General features: G+C 45.4%; 1 protein-coding gene across 9 annotated transcripts in view; it reads left to right on the top strand.

The window, feature by feature from the left end:
- Nucleotides 1–22,945, top strand: part of SIK3 (SIK family kinase 3) — a 306,246-nt gene extending 283,301 nt beyond the window's left edge. For 4 of the 9 annotated variants that reach the window (XM_037841544.1, XM_037841541.1, XM_037841540.1 and 1 more), the window contains 12 exons: nucleotides 288–358; nucleotides 2,639–2,782; nucleotides 6,468–6,618; nucleotides 7,403–7,528; nucleotides 7,790–7,875; nucleotides 8,297–8,406; nucleotides 9,448–9,787; nucleotides 10,437–11,326; nucleotides 19,713–19,876; nucleotides 20,808–20,940; nucleotides 21,829–21,999; nucleotides 22,705–22,945. In XM_037841544.1, coding sequence (XP_037697472.1) covers nucleotides 288–358; nucleotides 2,639–2,782; nucleotides 6,468–6,618; nucleotides 7,403–7,528; nucleotides 7,790–7,875; nucleotides 8,297–8,406; nucleotides 9,448–9,787; nucleotides 10,437–11,326; nucleotides 19,713–19,876; nucleotides 20,808–20,940; nucleotides 21,829–21,986 — 2,373 coding nt within the window. In that variant the 3' untranslated portion in view covers nucleotides 21,987–21,999; nucleotides 22,705–22,945. The remainder of the gene's footprint in view (nucleotides 1–287; nucleotides 359–2,638; nucleotides 2,783–6,467; nucleotides 6,619–7,402; nucleotides 7,529–7,789; nucleotides 7,876–8,296; nucleotides 8,407–9,447; nucleotides 9,788–10,436; nucleotides 11,327–19,712; nucleotides 19,877–20,807; nucleotides 20,941–21,828; nucleotides 22,000–22,704) is intronic. The other 5 variants (XM_037841545.1, XM_037841546.1, XM_037841548.1 and 2 more) reach the window with 4 other exon arrangements.
- The last annotated feature ends 2,263 nt before the right edge of the window (nucleotides 22,946–25,208 follow it).

Here is a 25,208-nt window from a genome sequence, read left to right as displayed (position 1 = left end):
AGAACATAAAATGAGGGCAAGGACTATCTCTATAAATTCACATTTTACATGGTAGGCATTCAGCTGTTGGTTGAGAGAATAAATGAATGAATGAAGATGAATAAGGAAATCACTATCAGTTGAGCAAGGTAAAAATGGGAAAATAGAAAGGTATATATGAAAGTTCTGTGTTACCCAGGCATCCTAGAAAAGTTTTGCAAATAAGACAGTTAACAGAAAAGCCTGCTCCAAGTCCAATTTCAGGAATAAACCGCCACCTTGAGCCTTTCCTTCCTGTCTCTCTGCAGGCTGTCCCAGCAGTTACCCCTGTGGACGAAGAAAGCTCAGATGGAGAGCCAGATCAGGAAGCTGTGCAGAGGTAATGTGACATCTGGCAGTGCTTGCAGAACGTCCTTGGGCAGGCTCCGCCTGCAACCAACGAAAGGTCACCTCTGCCCAGGGAGGTGGTACTGTGCAGCTTCAACATTTGTGTGGTCTCTTTGCTCAAGCCAGATGGCATGTTCCTACCCACATGGAAGTACACAGAAGACTACCCAGAAAATTTCATTTCTGTAAGCGCCATTGGAAGTCCCCTAAGTGACAGCAATAAGCATAAGAACTTTTTCTCTCCTCCCTCCTTCCTTCCTTGCCCCCTGCCTTCATATTGCAACTCTGATAGTATTCACAAGGCACAAAGCCTGCTCCTACCTGCCAAGAACTGTTTACCGAAAAGGAATTGGAGATTTGGGATGACAGTGACCCTAGCTAGTCTGGCTATGGACCTCTAGCATGGACTCTTCCTTTCCAGGAGAATGAATACCTCTTGTACTGTTTGCTTTGTGCTTCTTCCACTCCCATATACCAACAAAGATATATTGAAGGAAAAAAAAAAAAAGAATGTGGAGATTTGGGCTAGGGGCACATGCAGATATCCATTGTTTGCAGGACCTGGCTGAGAGAGGCCTAATTCACAGGCCACAAGTGACTGCCAGGCCTGCAGCACTGTTCATTTGCCCCAGTGCCATTAGCCATGGTCCTCGGCTCCGTGCATGCCCCTTGTGGGAGTTGTCTTTTTTATTTTCAGGGGAGGGGATCCGACCAGAATTCAGCATGTATTTTCCCAGAAATACAGGTGTTCTTCAAGATGATATGTTTTTCCTTTGAGGGAAGTTGAAATAAAATGGTTTTCATGGGCTTTTGGGGAAACTCTGGGTGTCTTTATCAAATGGATATTAAACCACTAATGGCTTACTCTTTGGCAAATTTACATACCACTAACTATTCTGGAGTCAGTTAACTAACTTTTTAACATAAATGGGGAAAGTAGTTAAGAATGAAACAAGGCCATTTTTTAAGAACCTGATGGTTGCTGGCTAGTACTCTCTTCCTACTCCCAGCAGCTCTTAGAGCTGCTCTTCAAAAAGAAGCTGGTTCCATGTGCAAAGAGAACAGTTAAATCAGAGGGTGGTGGCAGGTAGGCCAGCTCCTTCTACAGCTTAGCCAGTACTAGGAAACTTGTAGTGACTTTTTTTTCTAATGACACTGTTAATGCTCTAGTTTGTTGATAAAAGGGTATATAAGGTTCCAAATGGGTCCTGCTGTGTCATGAAGATCAAGGAAATGAGAAACTAGGGTCTAGCGTCTTTGCTGCCTTCCTAACTTAAATCAACAGCAGTTTTTTTTTTTATCTTCTTTGTTTTGGATTTTACTTCTTCCAGCTCTACCTTCTTTCTTTGTTGGATCAAAATTTAAAGGATAAAATGCCCATTGGTTTTGATGTATAAGAAGGAATAATGTTTCTTTTATTTGGACCTGAGAAGAGCAGCAGTGGAGGGGAAGCCATTAACCCAGCGAAGGTGGACTAATATCTTATTAATGGTATTCACTAAGTGGTATCTGAAAGATTATAATAAAATTCATCAGCTTGGAGAACTCTTCAGCTTTTGAAACTCTTCTCTTTTCTTGCCTGGACTTCTCCCCACTTAAAACAATCCTAACCATTTTGTGTGGTTTTCTTTCTTTATCTTCTAGGGAATGTTGATTCCCTGGGGACATTAGCTCTTCTCTGGTGATTGAGTTACCATCATGGGGCATGAGGGAAGGGGTGTGGTTTGGGAGCTCACTCATTCTCAGATGAAAGGATCTCTTTTTCTGTGACCTGGAATAGTGAGGAGATTCCCAGAACTTGGGGCTTATAGAATCAAGAGATGTGTTTGGAATTCTCCTGAGTATCTCCCTTGGCTCATTTCCAGAAACGATCTTTAGGGCTCATTTCCTCTGACTTAGAGAACCATCTTGTATTTTAGAAATTTGGAGGGAAAATAGAATAATTAACAAGAGCAGAAATTCTCTCGTTGAACAGAATTAAGTATGGAAAATTGATCCTCTTATCTTTGTGAGCTAGGCCTGCAGTCTCTCTTCTCTTCAGTGGCTCCTCTGAAGTTCAAAATTCAGCCACTTCAATGTTAAGCCAACTTTTGTTGGTCAGTTAGACCTGTTTCGCTTCCATCCAGTCAGGGATCTGTTTGCCAGGAGCCCCTTTTTAGCTCTGGCACTCACTGTTTCACTCCGAGTGCTTTGGATTAACGTCTAATGCTTCTTGCTGAGGAATATTCCTGTCTGTCTTTTTTACTATGAAATGTGCTCCTGCTTGTTGCAGGTACTTGGCAAATAGGTCCAAAAGACATACACTGGCCATGACCAACCCTACAGCTGAGATCCCACCGGACCTACAACGGCAGCTAGGACAGCAACCTTTCCGTTCCCGGGTCTGGCCTCCTCACCTGGTACCTGATCAGCATCGGTGAGTAGCCACCTGAGCTGTGTGAGCCCCTTGAGGCTCATCGGAGAGGCACCCTTCTGATTGGTCTTACGCTGATGGTGACTAGTATCATGGCTTTAAGTAGAAGACAGCCGCCATCCTGAACTTACAGCAGCTCAGCACTAAGCGACGCACAGGGCAAAGGTTTTCTGCTGGGCCCTGGAGCAATAGGAGAGTCTTCCCTCTCATTACCTCCCAGACCGGTTGTCTGTGGTTGGTTCCCATGCTTGTGGACATTGACTCATAGATGAAATTAAACATGAGACTTGCAAGCAGGTGAAGCATTTGGAAGGCCAACTGGAGTAGGAGGATTTATAGCCAGGTCCCTAGACTTGATCTTTAATGGTCCATCACCTTGAAGACAATGAGCATTTCATGTCGTGTTCCCGTGGCACAGCAAGCTTGGATCAACGGAGGAAGATCTATCCCTTTACGAATGATAGAGCAGAGATTCTGCATCCTCTTGAGTTCTGTGCTTGAGAAGCCATTCTTTCAATATTCTGATGGCAAAGTCTCTTTGCTAGGTTTCTGTTACATTTATAGTTCATCCTCTTGAAGAAATAAAAACATGTTGAACCTTCCTGACCAGGAAAGCTTCACAAAATTGAATCCAAGTAAGCCTGGAAGCAGGGAGGAATAGCACTCTGCTAAATTAGGAAAATGATTATCTTCTCTGAAAGTCTTGATGATGAAAAATCTTAGCTATGTCCATTCTTAAGCTTTCCCCAAGTTTATGGATCATACCTTCAAAACCACCACCAGTTCCTAGAGCTTATTTTATTTCAGTCTTTTTGGGGAAACAATGAAAAGCATTCCTATTTGGGAAGGGTGAAAAGCGGTCAGATTTCAGGGAAATTAGGTTTAAAAGTGTGCTGTTATTAAATCTTGCCACCAGCTCACACTGGCAAGCTTGGCACAGTGTTTTTATTGTGGCTAGTTAACCACTGAGCATGAACGTAAACAGCCAGAGAAGGTGAACTCTGAGCAGACCAAGACATAATTAGTGCCACGTTGGAACTCTGAAAGAAGGAAGAAGATAAGCTTTTATAAATGACCCTGAAAAACTTAATAAAAATGGTCTGTCAGGAGTAGCAGGAACGAAGATTCTCCAATACAGCTCTGATAGCACAGATAAGACAATAGTTCTCCTAATGAAAATCTCTCAGGACAACATTGTTAATTCAGTTAAAGGGTACTTTGAGTGACTTATTGAAGAACTGTGCTTTTTTTCTTCTTCATAAATGTCTTATGATTTCTCAATAGCCCTGAGCTCTACGCTTGTTATCTAATAGCCCCTGTATTACTTTGTTTCTCCTTGTTGCCATCTTCTCCCCCACAGCCTGACACTTAATTTTCCAGCCCTTGTTAGAGTTTATTGTTTAGCTCAAGTCCTTTGGGTATCCTCTTTAATTCTAGGTGTTCCTCAAGAGGTATTCTTAACAGGGAAACATGAAAATCAGCACCTCTCCCCAGTCAGCCTTTGTCACAGAGCCTATATCCTGTTTACATTTGTTACTAAAAGGAAGACCACATTGGCCCACAGCTCCATCTGTGCGGTTTCCACCCTGCCTGCCGTCATTGTCCAGGCCTTGCCTGCTGGAAATGTCTGTTGTCTGCTCTTGGTAGAGTATTTCAAGGGTTTCCTGTGGCCAAGCCAGTTTGAATTGGAAGAAAATGAATGCTTTATGAGCAGCAGATTTTGCCATTTGTGCAAACTCAGCATGCCTTGACGGGGTCGCTGTAAAATTACGGCAACAGGAGATATTGAGGTTGGTATTCATGGGAAAGGAAAAATTATCCAAGGCCATAAAGACTAAAAATGAATGGCCAGTATAGATTGAATTCCCTTCATTTTCTGGGGGGATGATTAAAGATTAAAGAACAGCATATATACTATTCTTCTGGAGTAGAATAGATGAAGTCAAACATGATGACATAGATGGGATCTGAACAACATTTTCAACCCTGGAAATACGTGATTTTCAAAACAAATTTAATTGAATTTTTTTTTGCTAACACAAGACGGATTCTACCTATGTGGGGAACTAAGCCCCTGTTTGAAGAGTATAGTGGGAATACCAGCCTCATATGAGGCTGTCCTGAATTTGAACATGATTGCTATTAAAAATAAAAGTTATCAGTGCTTCCAAAATATGCAGCTACATCAGAACTGTTCCTCTGAAGTTGCTGTGTTGGACTGGGTCTGTTCATGACCTGAGCTTCTGGAAGAGTAATGAAATACCTGGGATTGTTTCTCTGATGGTAGGTTTTGGGGCAGGTAGACCATACTGACTACTTGAAGCTTTCTGAGCAAATCAAGGGTGTGTCCATTATCAGTAAATATTTAAAGTGTAAGAATCACGTTTTAGGAGAACATTGTGCTTGCTTGGTTTAACGCAAAAAACCTAAAACAGAAAAAGAAATTAAAAGTACTGAAGCAATGCTCCCAAAAGGTGTTTTTACAGTCACTGTGTTGGGCTTGTATCCCAAAAAGTGATTTTGTTTTTTTTTGACCCTGAAACAAATGTATGTTTGTGCTTATTTCATTAACACAGTCAGTCCTCCTTAGAAAAGAGAGGGTATGGAGCTTGCACCGGCTGCTAGAACTCTCTTGACACCTCTGCACAGTCATCAGATTGTTCTTAGTCCCTCCCTGTCTTGAGTGTATTGGAGCTCTCTTATTAACCTGCTCCCATGGCTATGGTTTTGCTTCAGTCCAAAATGAATAACTGGCAGGGAAGTAGACCATGGCACCCACAGTTCAGTGTGAAGTCATCTCTGCTGTGGACCCAGGACCCTGACCCTTTCTATCAGCTCTTGGAATGCTGCCTTGGCAGTGTTTTATCTGCTTACCTCAAACCCATGAACATCCCTTTCTGATTAGGTAATAAGTCCGGGTGTTAGCATCTAACCCTGCTGCTGTCTTAGGCATTCCTTATCAGTAACTTTTTCTTTCTTTATGTGAGATACTGGCTGTGTTCTGATTGAGCAGTGGGGGTCTGAAGGCAATCCACATGATTCCTCTTTCATTAGGAGGTTGGGCAGGTGCTGCTGCTCTGAGGAGTTAATTTTCACAGCAGGTAACCTTACTTTGAGTTGACAGGTACATACAGCATCTTGAGGCCCACACTTGGAATCAGAAGCACCTATCCTCCCTGCCCCCCATTCTCTAGCACAGAACCTATGGGTTCCAAGCCAGATGTTTGACCATAAAGCTGACTTTTGCTTCCCTCTGATCGTACAGAGATCACTGCTCAGGAAAAACTTTGGGTCAGACAGTGAATTTTAGGTTTCTAAAGGCTCTAGATAGAGACATGATTATAAATGCAGGAGCTCCTGGGCAGCCTGGTCCCAGGGGATATTGAGAAGCTCTTCTGTGGCCTAGAATATTTGTAAAAACTGGATGCATTTGATCCCAGGACTTCACCAGGCTTGGAAATTAAGCCAACTAAAGGTAGGTGGAAGTGGAAGATGTGCACCTGCAGGCCTCTCAAGGCAAGCAGGGTAGGGAAACAACCACCTGTGGAAATGGCTTGGAAATGGCCTAGGATGCAAGGGCGCATGTGCAGCCAGCCCTCTCTGTGTTCATCTGGAACAGGCAGTCCCTGTGTGATTTGAGCAAAATCTCCAAGTCCCAGCCCCTAACCTTCTCTTCCCATGTATTCAGCTCTACCTACAAGGACTCCAACACCCTGCACCTCCCTACGGAGCGTTTCTCCCCTGTGCGCCGGTTCTCAGACGGGGCTGCAAGCATCCAGGCCTTCAAAGCTCACCTGGAAAAAATGGGCAACAACAGCAGCATCAAACAGTTGCAGCAGGTAATGGAAGAGATGGCAGGCATCTCTGGAGAAGCATGGGTAACTGAGACCAGTATTGCAGGAGGCCTGGGTTGTGAAACATTCTATTCTTTGTGGCAGCAACATTGCAGTTCTATAGGTTAAAAAAAAAAAACAAAACAAACAAGCAAAGAGCATAGCTTTCTAACAGTCTTTCCTTGCTTCTTGTTATGTTAAGCTCTCCCCAGCATCAAACGTGCTTACTCTGTGAAGGGACTAAATTTTTCTCCTGCCTCTCTAGTTCACTGGAGAGGAATTTTGGGGCTTGGGTTTCAGCAGGAAGCACCAGGGAAGGCACTGCTAAGCCACTCTGGCATTCCTCTGATGATGGGTGGGCAGGAGGGTCTTGCTGGAGCTTGCTCTACTTGTGACTACCTGCCTCCCTCTCCAGGTGGTGTGGAACAGTGCTCCCAGAGGAATGAAGCACACCTTCAGGCTTCTATAAAGGGCTAATTTCCTTTCTGCCCTCCTGGTGATGAAGCTTGGAGTGGCATGTGCTTTGTCCAGAGGTTTCACCCTGGACACTTTCACTTACACATAGGCCACCCTTGGTATTTTCTAAGGTTTATTCAGAACAGGGTGTGAATATATTTTATATTTAGTACACAAGTACCTATAGAAATGGGTTAACTGCTCGTCAAGGACACTGTTCTTCTCTTGTGGGTTTTTCTGCCCATGAGACCTTGGGGCATATCTGCAGCGGCTGAGATCACTGCATGAGGTGGGACTGGCTGTGTCCCATCTCCTTTAACTGCTTTCCCTTCAGGAGTGTGAGCAGCTGCAGAAGATGTATGGGGGGCAGATTGATGAAAGGACCCTGGAGAAGACACAGCAGCAGCATATGTTATACCAGCAGGAGCAGCACCATCAGATTCTCCAGCAACAAATCCAAGTAGGCCTTCGTTCATTGCTATCTCCAACTTGTTTGGAGTTTGCGTTCTAGCTGACTTGCCTGTGAATTTTGGAGATCACTCAGGGAAGAGTGGAGTTATGTATATGGTTGACCTGTCTGAGTAAACATAATCACACTTTTTGGTGAACACAAAAGCCTAAATCTCAGTCATAGTTCTTTCTGTTTCTTCCCTTCCTGAGAAGAGCTCTGATTAACTTTCCAGCCCACAATTATTGTTTTCCTTTCCACTATATGTTTTAGGATTCTATCTGTCCTCCTCAGCCTTCTCCACCTCTTCAGGCTGCATGTGAAAATCAGCCAGCCCTCCTCACCCACCAGCTCCAGAGGTAATGAATCATTTTGTTTTACGCTTAAGTATAGTGTCTTTGGCCTGACTCATATGGGGGATATTGTCTTGCTTTAGCATTCATCTTGGAAGAATCTATTTGGGAAGCTGACAAACCAGTTTAAATTCTGGAACTTTTCTGAAATCCTGACTTCATGCCAGTGTATTTTCTTAGCCCCGAGAATAAAGTCATCTGATATCTAATATAGGAGTCAGGCATGGTCCCACTATGAACGCTGCCTCTTTGAGAAGTCCAGTAGAACAAGATGTAGATGGGTTTTACATAGACTATGGTAGAAGGCTTATCAAAATGAAACAATAAGAGTTCCTACTTGTGTGTATCACATAGCTGAAACTAACTTCAAGGTTGTACTGTCAACTCAAAATTTATTTAAATTTAATCTGGTTTTGTTGTTTTTAAGGTTAAGGATTCAGCCTTCAAGCCCACCCCCCAACCACCCCAACAACCATCTCTTCAGGCAACCCAGTAATAGTCCTCCCCCCATGAACAGTGCCATGATCCACTCTCATGGTGAGTAGAAAAGGTTAGACTGAACCATTATATGCCACATGGGGGAAATGGCCATCTTAGTACTGAACTCCTTGAACCACTGATTTGAAAAGCAGACTAACAAAGTATTTAAGGGTGTGGCTCTTGAGCCAGAAGGGCCTGGGTTTGAATACAGTTTTCACCAACTTCTTAGCTGTGAAACCTTAGGTAAGTTACTTAACTTCTGTGTACCTCTGTTTCTCAAATGTAAAATGGAGATGATGATAGTATTTCATGAGCTTACATCTGTAAAGCACTTAGAACAGTCTCTGGCACAAAACAGCCCTCAATGAAGGTTAACCATTATTAATATTTTTCATAAAACTCCTTCAACCCTACCAAATAAAAAGCTGCTACTGGAACCTTCCATGTTGTCATGCCTCAGCTCAGTTATCATTGGGTTGGTGGGATCCTCTCTTGGGGGTGTTTAGGTGAGGGTGAAGATTAGTAGATTCTGGTCTGAGTCTTCAGAGCCTGATGTTCTGAGGATTTACCTATTCCAAAAAACTGGTAATCTCTAAGCAGTGCCACACAATTTAGATCCATTGCCAATGGATTGCCCAGGCATCCTCAAGAAAAGTCTGGATTGGCCCCTCCTCCTCAAATTGGAATCCCCCGGCTCCAATTAACAACATCTGCAGGAAAAGTAGACTCTCAGTTCTATCCCAGGCCTGTTGATTGGAAATTTGCATTTTAAGAAGCTCTCCAGGCCATTTGTGTGTAGATTAAAATTTGAGAAGCACTGTCAGAGACCAGAACTACTTAAAGTATAACCCACAGACCAGCTTCCAGGGAAGCTTATCGGAAATACAAATTTTTGGAGCCCCACCCAGACCTACCGAATCAACTCTGTGAGTAGGGCCCAGGAGTCTGTTTTAGCAAGTCCTCTGGATGAATCTTACACACAGTAACGTTTGAGAAGCCCTGCTCTTTTCCAGGCTTGAGTCTCCTCATTAGTTCCTGTTATTTCCAGCTGTCAAGCAACCTGGACCTTTGGTCATTCTGAGGTTCCTTTCTTTCCAGGTGCTGCATCTCCCTCCCAGTTTCAAGGCTTACCCTCCCGCAGTGCAATCTTCCAGCAGCAGCCCGAAAACTGTTCCCCTCCTCCCAACGTGGCACTAACCTGCTTGGGCCTGCAGCAGCCTACCCAGTCACAGCAGGTGACCATTCAAGTACAAGAGCCTGTTGACATGCTCAGCAGCATGCCAGGGACAGCCACAGGCTCGGGCGGGCGGGGCGTTTCCATCAGCCCCAGTGCCAGTCAGATTCAGATGCAGCACCGCACCAACCTGATGGCCACCCTCAGCTATGGGCACCGACCCTTGTCCAAGCAGCTGAGTGCTGACAGTGCAGAGGCCCACAGGTAAGGCTGCCTCAGCTCACCCAGCCATTCATCCAGGTGACCCAGGTGGGAGGAAGCCCCTTAGCAGGGAGAGACAGAAGGGAGGGAGGGAAGGAGAACACATCTGCCCGGGCTGTGCGCTGAACCCACATGCTTCTTGTTTTACCCTTTCCAAAGTCAGGGGAGTGAGCTTAGGATGCTCTCATAACCTATTTATTGACCCAGAATCAAGATGCTGATGAAACAGAGGAGGAAAATGGCAAAGCTATCTTACTATTTACTTGCAATAGGCAGAAAACTGTCTGTTGGAGGAGTTTGTAAAAATGCCAGTTTCCCCTTGTCTATTCTTTTAGATTCTTACCTTCTCTGTCACTCTTCTAAGAGATTGGTGTGTCTTCCTAGCTCCAGTGATGTTTAATACAGGCCAAGTTGCCACCTCAGTCTGGAGCTGGATCTGTTATGCAAACAGTGTCCTAATCCCTTGGAAGTCCCTGGCTAAGCGAATGAGGGCATGAAGAGGGATGATACGTCCCCATCTTCCCTGTGTCGCCCTGCCTTCTCTGTACCCGTAGGTGCTCCTTACTGAGGAAAAGTAGTAGCTGTTCCCCAGGGGATGCTAGCACACTTGTTAACGTGGATGCCTGGTACTCACTCCCTTTTGTGTCTGCAGCTTGAACGTGAATCGGTTCTCCCCTGCTAACTACGACCAGGCGCATTTACATCCCCATCTGTTTTCGGACCAGTCCCGGGGTTCCCCCAGCAGCTACAGCCCTTCAACAAGCGTGGGGTTCCCTCCAACCCAAGCCCTGAAAGTCCCTCCACTTGACCAATTCCCCACCTTCCCTCCCAGTGCACATCAGCAGGCGCCGCACTATACCACATCGGCACTACAGCAGGCCCTGCTGTCCCCCACGCCGCCAGACTATACAAGACACCAGCAGGTACCCCATATCCTTCAAGGACTGCTTTCACCCCGGCACTCGCTCACCGGCCACTCAGACATTCGGCTGCCCCCGACAGAGTTTTCCCAGCTCATTAAAAGGCAGCAGCACCGGCAGCAGCAGCAGCAGCAGCAGCAGCAGCAGCAAGAGTACCAAGAATTATTCAGGCATATGAACCAAGGGGATGCTGGGAGTCTGGCTCCCAGCCTTGGGGGACAGAGTATGACAGAGCGCCAGGCTCTACCTTATCAAAATGCTGACTCATATCACCACCACACCAGCCCCCAGCACCTTCTACAAATCAGGGCGCAAGAATGTATCTCACAGGTTTCCCCGCCCACCCCAACCCACAGCTATGCTCACCATCCGGCCCTAATGCATTCGGAGAGCATGGAAGAAGACTGCTCGTGTGAGGGGGCCAAGGATGGCTTTCCAGACAGTAAGAGTTCAAATACATTGACCAAAGGTTGCCATGACAGCCCCCTGCTCTTGAGTACCGGTGGACCTGGGGACCCTGAGTCTTTACTAGGAACTGTGAGCCATGGACAGGAATTGGGGATACATCCATATCGACATCAGCCAGCTGTTGCATTCAGTAGGAATAAGGTACCCAGTCGAGGTAAGAGTCCCCTCAGAGTAAAAGTCCTGGGCCAGTCTGCCCCAATTCAGTTGACTCAATGATGTTATCTTTTTTCTGGGTTCCTCCAAAAAAGAGAATTCCTAAGAAGATCTTTGACACCTTTTCTGGGAGAGGAGTGTAGGAAGTGGGGGTTGGTGGGCAAGGGGTCTGTTTTCAAAATAAAAAGATAGTGATAGAAAATTAAGGTATACTATCTCCCTCCCATATCCATACCATAGTTTCTTGGAATCCAGAATTTCTAGACTATTATCAAAATAACTAATTTGAACTTTTGCAGTAGAAAAATGTCAGCCATTGCTAAAGAAATATGATTTAGCATAAATAATGTTGGACCAAGAGTCTAAGTACCTTAATTCTGCTTCTTGCCTCTATCATGAAGACTGTGACCTTGTCCCTTAAACTCTGCGATCCTCAATTTCCTCATTTGTGAACAAAGAGTAGGAGGAATAATGGTCCTTTGCAGAATATAAGTGAGGATTACAACTTGCGTGTGTGTGTGTGTGTGTGTGTGTGTGAGGGGTGGGGGAGGGAGAGAGAAGCACTTGATGATAACCTGAAACATATACCAATGTGAGGTATTATTATTACTCTGATCCTTGTATCAAAGAGTGAAATACATATTATTATGGCAATCGTAAGGGGCCCTGTGTTGTTTTGTATCACGTTATAATTGAGTACATTCATTTTCATTCTAAAGAAAGAGATTAGGATTACAGAAAATATTCTTCCATTAGAATCACAGCATTCATCTTAACCAAAACCAGGACTGATATCCACCCCACCAACAGTAAAAAATCTTACAGTTTACCACTCCTCAGTGTTGCCAGTCAGGGAATACAAATAATGAATTTACTCACAAAATACACAACCTTGAAAATGTACATTTCTTCTCTTTCCCTCTGGAGCCACCTGCATTGCCTGCCTTGTCCTTGGAAGTCAAAACTCAGCTCCTGGGGGAATTAGATCCAGTGGCACAGAAGAGGGTAGAAGACCTTGCTCTAAAGCAAGTTATGTGAAAAAGACTTAATCCATAGCAGCACGACCTGAAAGCACTGAGGAGAAGGGAGGTGTGGTTGTGTAAAAAAGCCAGTGAAACCTTGGGCCTTTGAACAGATAGTTGCCATCTAAGCCATAGGAGCACGGCCCCAGGCAGACGTGCCGTGCTCACTTGTGGCTGCTGTGTCTACACCTAAATGAATAAGCATGGTGGGAGATTTCGGAAGCAGTCATGTTTAGGCTTGGGGATTGGGGGCTGAGGAGAAACATTATACCTGTCAGATGGAAGAAAGGGATTAGGCTTTTCTGAGTTCACATTATGGGACAGAACCAAGATCAGAATAGACATTGCAGCAAATTTCAACTCCCTGTGGAAAACCTTTAGAAGAACTTTACGGAATAGGCTGCCTCAGCAGCCTGGGAACTCCCTGATTCTGGGAGTGTCTAGCAGAGGTGGGATAAAGGTATCTGTGGTGTTGTGAAACAAACTCCTGTGTGAATGAGAGCTTTCAGCAGATTGGCCATACTCTAGTTGGAATAAAAAGGAGAAGAGCTAACATTTCTATAGTAACTTCTACATATAAGTTTGTTGGATCCTCATGACAACCTTGTGAAGTAGTAACTCTTATCCCCATTTTACCAGTGAGGCAGCTGAGATACAGATTAAGTGACCTTGCTGCCTAAGGTTAATGGCTACTAAGTGGCAGCCGAATCTGAGAGATGGTGTTCATGCCCTCAGAGGCTTGCTGAACTTGTCTAGGGTGTGCAAGGCCCTGTGCCAGGCACCAAGGAAAGAGCATGCTTGAAGCAAATGGTCTCTCCACTGTTCCTCCCCGACCCCTGAGGGCCATCTATTAAAATGCCTTCTGAAATGTTTTTATTCAAAAATTATTTTCTCCAGTTGCTTTTCCCTCTTCCCTTGTGTGTGACTCCTGTGTCCAGAAAGGCTGGAGGGCTTAAGTTTGCCCGTGGCCCACCACCCTCCTCGGCACTACTAAAGTGATTTTGCAGATTGTGGTTGGTACAAGTGCTGGGGGAGCCCCGGAGGAGGGAGAAATTAGTTCCAAATGAGAGGAATGGAATAGGTTTCCCCACAAGAAGTGGCTTTGGGGTTGGCTCTTGACAGACGGACGCAGAGGATTTTGCCATTTGGACTTGGGTGAACTGGGGGTGGGGGGTGGCGGCAGGATGAAAGACGAGTGGGTGAGAATGTCTCAGGGATGTTTTGAGGAAAGCGAGCAGGCTTGGCTAGTATGAAATGTGGTGCACGTGAAGGATTTAGTGGGAGCAAAGGTCGGAGGTTTTCTAAGATAGGAGTCTGAGCTAGATCTGGCTGGAATGGACAGGAATGGTGCCACACATCAGTTCACCTGGCAGTTTAAAAATCAATATGTAGTCCTTTCAGGCCACCTCTATCATACCCTGTCTTTGAGGTTTAGGGCCTTCACTCTGGGGCTGTATTTCACTATTGTGGTTCTGCTGACAAAATCCATCCTACTTCTTCCTCTCGCTGAGTTACCACTCTTAGTTCTCTCCTCCCTCTGCCTTCTCCCTATCTTCTTCCTACCACCACCTTCACCACCACCATTCCCCACAAACATCTCTTCTGGTTTCTGGGTGAGTCAAGCCATAAGGATATCCTTAAAGGTCTTCAGTTCAAAACTGCCATGTTTTTGTAGCCTCATTTATAAGTTTTGCAAAGTCCTCTTTTTTCTTTGATCTTGTCTGTCTCCCTTTGAGAGGAGCTTTTCTAGAAGCTCCTGCCCTGCTTGCCATTGCACTGGAGAGCTCATTCTTTCTGCTTTCTACCCAGTTTACTCTAAAAGGTCCCCTAAAGTTAGCCATAGAGCATGCCTTTCATGCTTAAATACTATTCACCTATTCCTTTTCTAGCATCTCTTCCTGTTTTGTGACTTTTAAAACCACATATGTAATTATCTTTAACAAAGAAAGCCACATTTATTACTGTGTGGACTTAGAATCCAGTGTAGTGAAATAAAGCAACAGAGACATCAGCAGCCTGGGGAAGCCTGGTGCCACTCAAGTTAAAACCCCTGGTTAGTTTTCTGTGCCCCTCAGGGGTGTACATCTGGGTGCTTAAAACAATTTCTTATTCAAAGGAGTCCCCATTGTCCTTCCTTAAACAACTCGAGCTTACCCTGTGACCCTGTGTCAGTCACGTAACCTCTTCCACTTCTTCGTCTGTGTGATGGGGGCAATTAAGCTCAGTGCCCCCCACCCCCACCCCAAGCCCGAGGAAAGGAGAATAGATTTAATATTTGTAGTACGTTTGCTCCATATCAAGCACTGTGCTTGGTGCTTTCAGCTCTGATGCTTGTTTATTTTTCACAAGACCAGGAAGTTTATGTTATGATCCCTTTTACAGTAGAAACAGAAGCTCCATCATCTCTTCCTGCCTTAACTTGACAAGATCCCATTATTTTTGCAACCGTGGAGCCTCACGTTTAGACCTTACCAGTGAATCAGCAGATAATTTGCTGTCACTTTTGCTAAGAGAGGATTATAATGCTCTGCCCCCACCCCCCTGCAGGTGAGGGGCGGGGAGCCCACACTTGTTTATCTTTTGGAGAGGGAGGAATGCCTGGTGTTTCCTCTGATGCCACCTCCATCTCTAGAGTTATTCACTAGTCCCAAAGCACTTCAACTGATATCTCCTTGGAAAAGCAAGTTCAATGACATTTATTGAACCAATATGTTGAACAAGACTCTTGTAGGTGCTGTGGAAAAACAAAGAGGAAGAGACAAAGGACCTTTCCTCAGGGAGCAAATACTGTATGAGGGAGAGGTTAGACAAGCTCACAGAGAGCTTTAACGTGAAGTGCTATGCCACGAGTGCTCTAAGAGGTATGACTAAAAAGAGTATAGCTGGTGTGATGTTTCTAAAATTTCTTAAAGGTGGATGAGCAGGGATTGCTGGTGTAAGTTCAGGAAAATTAGATGCCATCAATCAGTGTGCATGATTACCTATTGTCTTTATAACTCTTTACCATCAGCCAGCCTGGGGCCTGGCACTGCCAGAGCACTGAGCAGGCAACATGCCAAAGGTTTGTTTCATTGTGTAGAAGTTTTAGCACTATCCTTTTGCCATGCTATGTATACTTGATGTTTTACTTTGCAAATAAATATATGCAACAGCATAACCAGCTTACATAGTGAGGTTACCAACTTGAACTTTCAAAGAAAACCACATCCTTTTTGCTCTGTGCTCTGGCAGCATCAGCAGTATAAGTGGACTTCAGGCCTTCTAAAGGGGTAAAACAATGACAGCCAGGCAAGGTTTGCCCCTCAGAGCCTTGAAGAGTAATGTGCACACATGTTGTTTCTCTCGTTTTCTCTTAAAACCCAGTAAATGAGTAAGGAGAGTCAACATTGACAGATTCAATAGGGAGTTGTGCAAGCTGCCCTAGAGTTCCCCGGGCAGGTGGGTGCATTTGTGCATCTTCTCTTCCATGATCAGATGATCATCCCACCCCCTGTGCTGTCAGCTTTACTTGGTGAATACCCGAGCATGCTGCTCTCAGAAGTCACTCCCACCCCCACCCCCGCCCCCACTCCCTGCATTATTTAAATATCTTTGGGTGAGCTTGGCACTTCCTCTAGCTACAGAGTTGGCAGAATGCCCAAGATAGGAGCCTGTGTCTCCTGTCCCTTTACACTGCTGTGGGTTTGTCTACTTACACCCCCAGCTGGTCAGTAGGTCTCATCTATAGTGTCACAAAGGACATCTAGACTCAGAAGTCAGTGTTCTAGGATTTTACTTGTAGAGCCGTTTATATAGACTCTTCCACATGCATTATCTTTTTTGAGCCCCCAAACAACTTTCATTCTGCAGGTTAGGAGAGAGTAAGACTACCCAAGGTCATACATCCTGTTGGTGAGGGAGCTGGGTCTTGACCACAAATTTTCTGACTCCCTAGTCTTACATTCTTTCCTTTATGCCTCCTTGCCTCCCATTCCACACTTACTAAGCACATCCTCCAGGCAAAGATGCTCTTCTTTCCAGGTCTTTGACCTACTAATTACATTGAAACTTGAGCAGACAGTGCACTGCTTTCTTACTCTACTATTAATACTCTTCTTTTTCCTCTGTTTTTAACTCTTTGTCTCTCCTCAGTCAGAGGCTTCTTCTCTGAAAGTTAAAGTTTCAGGAATTCATGTGTTCACTTACATATGGGTAAACTGTCCTCGTAATTCTGGAAGTAAGGACCTGTGATAAAATCAGTTTCCTTGTTTGTTTTTGTTGACTAGTTCAGTATGCGCTTAACAGCTCAGAAATAGTATATCTGGAATGAGGATAAATAATAGTCTTTACTGAGCACTTGTAGGGTACCAAGCACTGTTAAGCACTTTACATGCCTGTGGGGTAGATCCTGTTTTACAGATAAACTGAGACTAGAGAAGTTGACAACTTGCTCAAGCTCCCTTTCCTTGGGCAGGAGTGAAGCCAAGGTTCCAGCCCAAGTCTTCCTGATCCTGGAGCTTGTGCTCATGGCTGGTATGCCCAACTTCAGGGGAGTCGGAAGGCTCGCCACGTGATTGGTCAAGTGATAGCTCACTGTGTCTTGGAGGCACCCTCAGGTCTGTTGGCATCAGGTGTGAAGGCTGGGAAAAACAGCCAAGGAGGACAGGATTCCACGTACCCTTCCTGAAGGCAGAGCTAAAAGGAGGGTTGGTGTTTGAGTTTTGAGACACCCCATTCTCAAGAATTAAAAAAAAAAAAGAGGAAAAGAAGACTAGAAGACAGACAAAAACATTGAGGCCTACAGAAGAGGTGGGCAGGAACTTAAGTGCCAAGGACCAGGGCTGTATGCTTTGTTAGCTTTGCCAGTTCTTCATGTTTGATAATTCTTTAAAAACCTGTAAACAGGAAAGCCCTCACATTTGTCTCTGGAGGGAGCAAGGGCGTGGGTAGGACTGATGGGATTTGTATCAACTCCATAACCAGGCTTGGAGGAAAAAAGAACCCCAAGGAATTAAGTGGATGATAGTAGCTATCAAAGAAGAGAAAATAGGCATTAGCAATTACTTTGAAAAAAATAAACAGCACTACTCTTACTGCTTTTTGGCAAAGTAGAACAGAGAGCCAGTTCCTCGTGCCACTAAACCAGTGTTGTACCACTTTCTGCCAGTGGTTTTAGCTTGGCCCTCTCTGGGGCCAGCATTTGAGCTGTGCTCACTGAGAGGAATTGGGTGGGTAAGATGGATGAGCTAACCCCAAAGAGCAAGTCCTGGTGTAGCCTTCTTTTATCTTCCTCTCTTTCCTGGCTTTCAGTTCTCAATAGCAAAACAGTTGGCTTCTGGCTGTTCCTTTGACCACTTTGCTCTGAGAACTTGCAAAAGATTTCTCACTTATTTCATCTTTGATAGCTGGGAAGCTCCCTCGCTCTAGTTTTTCTCCATTATGTATAGCAATGTGTATATCAGATAATTCCCCTCCCTTGCCATCCTACCTGTGCCCCTAAGCCCAGGCCTAACTCCGATTCTTATGGGAGGGATGTGTCCATTGGACTGGGTAAACCTGAAACCTTTTACCCAATACTCAAGCAGTACATGTTACTTTCATAGTTCAAATAGATATTGGAACGGCACAGGTATAGCATTAAGGCTGTGTTTCCTAATAAGAAAAACAACAATAAAAACTTCGTCTTCCCAGGCCCAATAGTTGCCAAGGAGCTTTTACTTAAAAAATTAGCCAAGCAGACAAAACATATGTTCAAGTTCCCAGGCTCCTAAAGACTGGAGCCAAGAGTGCTCCTGGGAGGATCCTGTCATCTTAGGTGTGGCCCTGACTCGTTCCTTTCTAACTCCTCTTTCCAAAATCCATTCCATAGAGTCACTTGACTCTGATAGGATACTAACTCATGTTGAGAGCATTTACTGAAATCAGTTGAAGAGATAGTGATTAAATACCCACTGGGTGTAGGATAATGTTCTGGGACTCTGACGGCTTGCAGTCATGCATACCATACTCTTCTTGCCTTCAAGGAACTTACCCTCTAATAGGAAGGATTCAGACAAGTCCGCAATTGAACATGGCATCAGGGATATCGTTAGAGCTACAAGAGACTACAAAATAAAGCCTTCCGAAGTTTAAAGGAAGAAAAGATCTTTTTCTGTTGGAGAGAAAGGGACAGTTTCATAAAGAAGATAACATTTGAGATGGACTTTGACTATAAATGGGTAGTTGATTTGGACTGGTAGGAATGGAGATAGAATCAGGTAGAGGGAACCATGAGAGCAAATGCATAGATAGAATTGTGTATGGGTGGGGAGGAGGTAAGTGGTCCTATTTAACTAGAGCTTAGGACGTGTAGAGGACAGTAGTGTGAGAGGCTGATGGGCAGTATCAGGAAAAGAAAGTGTCTGGGCTACTCCATAGAAGGATTCATCTTTGTAGGGTAGTGGCAGGGGGACTGGTTAGGAGGTTGTTGTAATAAGGCAGGCAAGGAATAATAGGCCTCGATGGAAGCAGTGAGATTGGAAAGGGGCCTGAAGTGACCAACATTGCAGAGGTAGAGTCTTCATATTTCAAGCTGACATGGGATCAGGAGTAAGGAATCAGCAATGACCCCGAGAAGTCATACCTGGAAGGTCAGGAACATGAGGCCCCAGAACAAGGATGTCTGAAGGAGGAGATGGTTGTGAGGAGAGTTTATGGGTTTGGAGTTGAACAGGTTAGGTGTTAGAATGCTGGCTAGATGAAAAGAGAAAGGTATCTAGTAAATAGTTGGATTTATGGACCTGGCACTTAAAAGAGCATTTCAGCAATTCTTAAGGCATTTCAGCAGTTCTTTAAATAAAGGCAATAGTTGAAGGCATGAAAAGTGATGATATTGCCATAGTAAAGTTGGGGGTAGAGAAGTCAAAGATAGAAATGTGAGGCGTGCTTGCTCGTAAAGGGCAGAGGAGCCATAGGAGGAGCTGGGCACAGCAGTTAGAGAGGGAGAAAGAGTTGAGGAACAGGGTGCTCCACAGAGGTGGAAGCCAAGAAAGGGGAGAGCAGGAATCTGCAGAGTGAGAGGCCAGCCTCCCAGGCTAGAGGTTCCTGAGAGCTCTCAGTGTGAATCTTACGTGCATCTAGGTTTGGGAGTATAGCACTAACAAGTCAACAGAGAAACAAAGAAAGGGTCCCGTGTGAGCTAGCCAATACCCAATAAGGTGGGATTTTTCTCCTAGGGGTATGGTCTCTCCATCCTCTTAAGCACCATCACCAGCTGGCCAAGGATTAGCAGGTGGCACCATTGGTGGTCCTTTGCTCACTGTTCCTTGCCAGACATTTCTTTAGTAGGTGCTTCCATTGTTGAGAGAAACCCTCAGTCTCCTGACCCCGTTTGCTCTGTCTTCTCAGAGTCTGTCATAGGGAACTGCATGGATAGAAGTTCTCCAGGACAAGCGATGGAGTTGCCAGATCACAATGGGCTTGGGTACCCAGCACGCCACTCAGTCAGTGAGCACCACAGGCCCCGGACCCTCCAGAGACACCACACGATCCAGAACAGTGATGATGCTTATGTATGTCGGTCCCCTCCTGCTTCTCAGAGGTGGGCGGAGGGAGGGGGGTGAAATCCTACAGGCCCAACCTTGAAAACAGAATCCGCTTCTCAGTCAGAGTCCAGGACCTCTGGGAATTGTAGGAGCCTCTCTTGGAATCACCCTAACAGAGCAGCCCTTAAGTCCAGCAGAATCCCAGTAAAATCTCTACTCCAAATCTTAGACTGAGGAATTAAGAATAGTTGCCATCAATTCCCTGTAGTCTTAGTTATTAAGCTTCTCCCTAAACATGTTAAACTTAAGCTCCAGCAAATGAACACTGAACTCTTGGTTAGTTTTCTGGCAGATAAAGGGAGTAGATCAGGCACAGCAAAGCTTTGCTTTCTTAGGGCTCACTCCTAGCACTACACTTGTCTAATACAGTAGCAGCCAGCCCCATGTGGCTATTCAAATTAAATTTTATTAAAATTAAGTAAAATTTTAAATTTAGTTCCTCATTCGTACTAGTCACATTTCAAGTGCTCAGTAGCCGCATGTGGCTAATGGCTACCATTTTGGACAGAGCAGATACAGAGCATTTCTATCACCATAGAGAATTCTGTTGGATAGCACCATCTAAGACAGACTCCTAGTGGGGATGGGGATTGAGTTAGAAATCTGGTTTTAGAAGGACTGACAGATGTCAAGAGGATCTAACCACAGCTAAGATTCCCCCCCCACCCCCCATCCATGACGCACCTGCCCTGTTCCACCGGGCAGCAGCTGAGGCAGTTTCCCACACACTGTCACCATTGCACCGTCCCCCTTTGGATGGTGCCACAGGAGGGGAGTCAGGGTGATACTGCTTGTTATTAGCCTGAGATCTTTTAGAAGGACCATCTGTCTCTAGGGGTCATCTTAGAGTGTCACATTGTCTACCATCCTTATTTCTTTTCCTGATGGTTTTCTTCAGGTACAGCTGGATAATTTGCCAGGAATGAGTCTCGTGGCAGGGAAAGCACTTAGTTCTGCCCGAATGTCAGATGCGGTTCTCAGTCAGTCCTCACTCATGGGGAGCCAGCAGTTTCAGGACGGGGAGGATGAAGGTAAGAGGCCTTATGCATGAGGTAACCCAGAGCAGTCCCTGGAGGGGGCCTCCCTCCAGTCCACCAGTGGCTGCTCCCCTCTTCTGAATAGAGCTCATGGGGAGGCAAAACCACAGCATCTCCAAGGGGTTTCAGACACAAAGCCCTGCCCCACTTCTCTTCCACAGCCTGCACGTGCTTATCAGAGGTGTGCATTCTAGTCGAGTGTAGGTGTATCACAGTTGTGTTTCCAATGCTTTGTTAAGCTACTTCTTTATAAATTTTTCAGCTTCTGGTTAGAGGGCATTGTGTCTTAATGGAAAATTTCTACCTCTCCTTAGACCCAGGAGAGGAAGGGTGCCGTAACAGGTAGCACAGGCCTCGGGCTGCAGTGAGTATCAACCCTGCCCTTACAGGTTTGGCAGGCAAGGTGCTCACCCCTTCTGAGCCCCAAGGTCCTCATCTGAAAAGGGAAAGAAGCAAGAGCGCCTGTATCCTAGATTGTACTGTCAGGGGTGACTGGCTTGACAGCTGTAAAGTGCTTAGCCCAATGCCTAGAACCCAGAGTGCCAAGTAATTGGCATCTTCTAGCAGAAGTATTGTCTTCCCCTTGAAGAGATAAGTCTTTGAAGGAGCAGTTCTCTTTCTTCTTCCTCACTACATTAGTTGATAGTACTTGAGGATGGGAGAGGGGAGAAGGAACACTTAGAGGAGAATACACGGAAGGACCCTGGCCCCAGCCCTTCAGTCACTACGCAGACGGGGGCCCTGCTCTCAGCTGAGAATCCAGGGCTGGGAGTCAGGCTACCGTGCTCCTAGAGATGGCCTCCTCTTCCTCCTCCCTCTCCCTCTTGCCCACCTACCTTACTCACTCCCTGCCAGTCTTACCTGTTCTTTGGGGTCTTGCAGGATGTGGGGAGAGTCTGGAGGGTCATGAGCACCCGGACCTGACTGATGGCAGCCAGCATTTAAACTCCTCTTGTTATCCATCGACGTGTATGACAGACATTCTGCTCAGCTACAAGCACCCTGAGGTCTCCTTCAGCATGGAACAGGCAGGCGTGTAATGAGAAACAGAGGGTAAGCATCAACCCGGCCAGGGCCACACCAGCCCTTTGGCCCAGTGCCAGCTCCAGATCCTGTCGGGAGAGCCATTCCACTTCTGGTGGCCAGAACTCTGAAACTGATGATGCCATGCTTCCCCTGGTGGCCTTCCCATCTTGTGGCTTTTTCATTAAGCCCTGTGCTAGCTGTTTTGTAGGGGAGGAGGGAGGTACAAAAGAAATGGTAGACATCGTCCCTTGGTTTAATTAGGGGGGAAAGGACACATGACCCACCCTGTGTGATCAGTGCTGCAGCCCCCATAGGGGACTGAGTGACATCTAGCTGGGGTACTAAGGAAAGGAGGTAGTCCTCGAACTCAGCCCCAGAGGATGAAACTCAGCAAGACCCCATGTCCAGCCATATTTCTCTTGACATACTAAAAGTCAAAGTGACAGACTTTCCAGACAGGAAATATGCGATCAGAGCCCGTGGTAGAAATGGATAAGTGGACCAGTTTGGCTGGAGTAATGCCTAAAAGTACACAGTAGCTACTGCTGGGTATGTCTTCGAAAAATCTGTCAGAAAAAAACTTGATGAATGTTAGCCATCTGGCAAATCCATACTAGAACCTCCTAAATACCCAAGGTAAAATTGAACCCGTTGTATTTTTTAAAAAGTGATGAACAGAATATTCATGCATCTCTCTTTTCAAACTGATTCTCCGTGTCTGCTCTCTTGCAGGTTTTGTGAACAGTTTGGGAGTGAAAAGGTTCATTTTAAACCAACAGTATCTAGCAGCATTGCGCCAAATTGCCATTGTGTTTCTCTCCACCCAGAATATCGTGGCTCCTTTCCTCACCTTCAGTTCATCAGTGTGCTGTTCTTTTGGGTTCTGAGGGGGTTTTGCAATGTTCGCTTGTATGACCAAGTCACCAAGAAAATAAACGGGAAATCCATGTTTTCCACCTTTTGTGAAGGTGTATTTGGTGTATTTGAGTTCATGGTGTTTTGTTTTGTTTTTTTTAACTTTAATTTTTAATTGTTTTGTTTTTTGGTATGTTTTCTTTTGGAGGTGTTTTTCTCTCCTTTTTCCTTTTTTTTTTCTGATAGGAGAGCAAAGTAGATAGAGTACAGAGGACTCAGAGCCACCCCCCCACCCCCCACCCACAGAGCCCCCGCCATTCACCAACCAGGATCAGATACTGAGGGATAACATCCTCTGGAGTCTTGGTGGCTGAGGAAGGGAGAAGATGAAAGGATGGTGGCCTGTGACATTTGGAGAACCAAAACCAGAGGACAAGAAGCCCCAGGCCTGGAACTTGGGGAGGTCTTTACTGCTGGGATCCACTGAAAAACATGTCTGGTCCAGCCAAGATCATACCAGAACTCCAGCCTGGCGGCTGAGAGGGACCTGGCATTGATGGGTTGCCAGTTAGACTGTCTCCATTCGGGCCCCCTCCGTTCTGCTCCCCGCTAATCGGACAAGTTGGTTGCCTTTACCATCCTGCTGGCTCTGCCCATGTACAGAGCACCCAACAGTGGCACGCCTTGCTTTTTGTGTCACCCTGCAGTCTCATTTTATATCGTGTTTATAAATATATAAATATGCTTTTCCCTTTAAGCCTCTTTGTCACAAGCAAGAAGAATAGGAGGTTGTCTTGGGTCCTACTTCTCTCCTAACCTCCTCCTCATCCCTGGGCATCCTCAGCCCCTATTTTAATTCTTGATCATGTAGGAATTGTTTTTGGTAAATGTTGATATTGTTATTATTATTATTATTATTATTAATAAATAAAGACAAAAGGAATTTCTGTTTAAAAGAGAAATGTTTAACCAGATTCTTTTCTATCTGAATTGTGACTTGCACCTTTTATTCAAAGTGTTTTATTTAGACATTATAATTGTGGACAGTTATTTCTTGTGCCAGTGACAGACATAGTGGTCTTCTTCCCCTGTTGAAGCAGTGCATATATAATAGCTATTGTTTGTGTCATTATCTTTATTTTTCTTCACTGTTAGAAACCAAAGTCTTCTCTGCTGGCTGGGGGCTGAGAGAGGATCTGGGTTATGTCCTTCTGATCTTCAAAACAAGACAGAGAGGTTAACTATTCTGACTCTTGATCCTTTTTTTGGAGAAAGGATGATGAAAGGACCCCAGTCCCCTCCTAGTCTTTAATCCTGAATTTGCACAGAAGAAAGCAGGTGTTCAGCATGGCTGTCCTGCTGCTGCTGACAGGATCCCCATGCAGGCTGCCCTGCTCACTGATACCGGCAGCTCAACCCTGGACCCGCTGTCTCAAGTGGATTTCTGCAGTGCAAGGGCCTTTCTTGGGATCTGTCCCACATTTCCATGGTCCCCAGTCTCCACCCCACCCCCCGGCCTTGGTGGGCCCACCACCTGCTCACCAGCAGGCGGCTACCAAGAAAGCCCTTCTGACAGCTTGTGTTTGGGCTCGTTGCAACCCTGACGCCCCTCGAACTCATCCCCGTCCCACCACACGCTCAGCCTGTTCTGTTTACATGATGCTGCCTCCATGGAAGAGCAGATGCCGCCCTCCAGCAACCCCCCAGATGAAAGCCAGTGAGCCTCTTAACTGTGCCATCTCGCAACTACAATTTTTAAAAGAAATCATTGCTTTGTATTGTAGTAACCAATATGCGCAGTATATGTTGAATGTATATGAATATACTTTCCTATTTCTGTTATTTTAAAATGTCAGAAGTATTTTTTTTCTTTCTCATTTATGTTGAACTAAAAAAGGATTAAAAAAAAACCCTCCAGACCCAAGTTGCAGTAAGACCTTTAGTCTTTTTTTTGTGGGGGGGGGCACTTAAATCTCAGTAACTTAGTTGGACGGTAAGGGATTGTGAAAATAAAACGCTGATTATGATCTTATGTTGCTCTGTTATTTGCCTCGTGGTTGGGAGCCTAGTTGGGAGAAGCACTGGAGGCTGAAGAGGTCTAGGGTGGAGTTGGAGTGATTCATTCTCTCACCCCACCTTGGGAAATCAGCATTCTCCAGAAGCCTGAACTCAGCTTCACACTGCCCTCCAGGCATCCAGCTTGGACTCTGCCCCCTCACAAGGGAGCATTTGCATTTCCTGCATTCCATGGTAAACAGGTTCCTTTTGAAGGTGCAGAGGGAGGGAGGGCCTCCAACAGTGGTCCCAGGCTGGGGCTTTTATGAGGGAACTCCAATCAGACTGGTGGTATGATAGCCAAATAAGCATTGGGATAGAAAGGG

Source organism: Choloepus didactylus, chromosome 6 (assembly GCF_015220235.1).
Source record: "Choloepus didactylus isolate mChoDid1 chromosome 6, mChoDid1.pri, whole genome shotgun sequence".
Lineage (NCBI taxonomy): Eukaryota > Metazoa > Chordata > Mammalia > Pilosa > Megalonychidae > Choloepus > Choloepus didactylus.
Note: the sequence above shows the minus strand (reverse complement) of the source record. Positions and strands in the feature narration are given on the sequence as shown.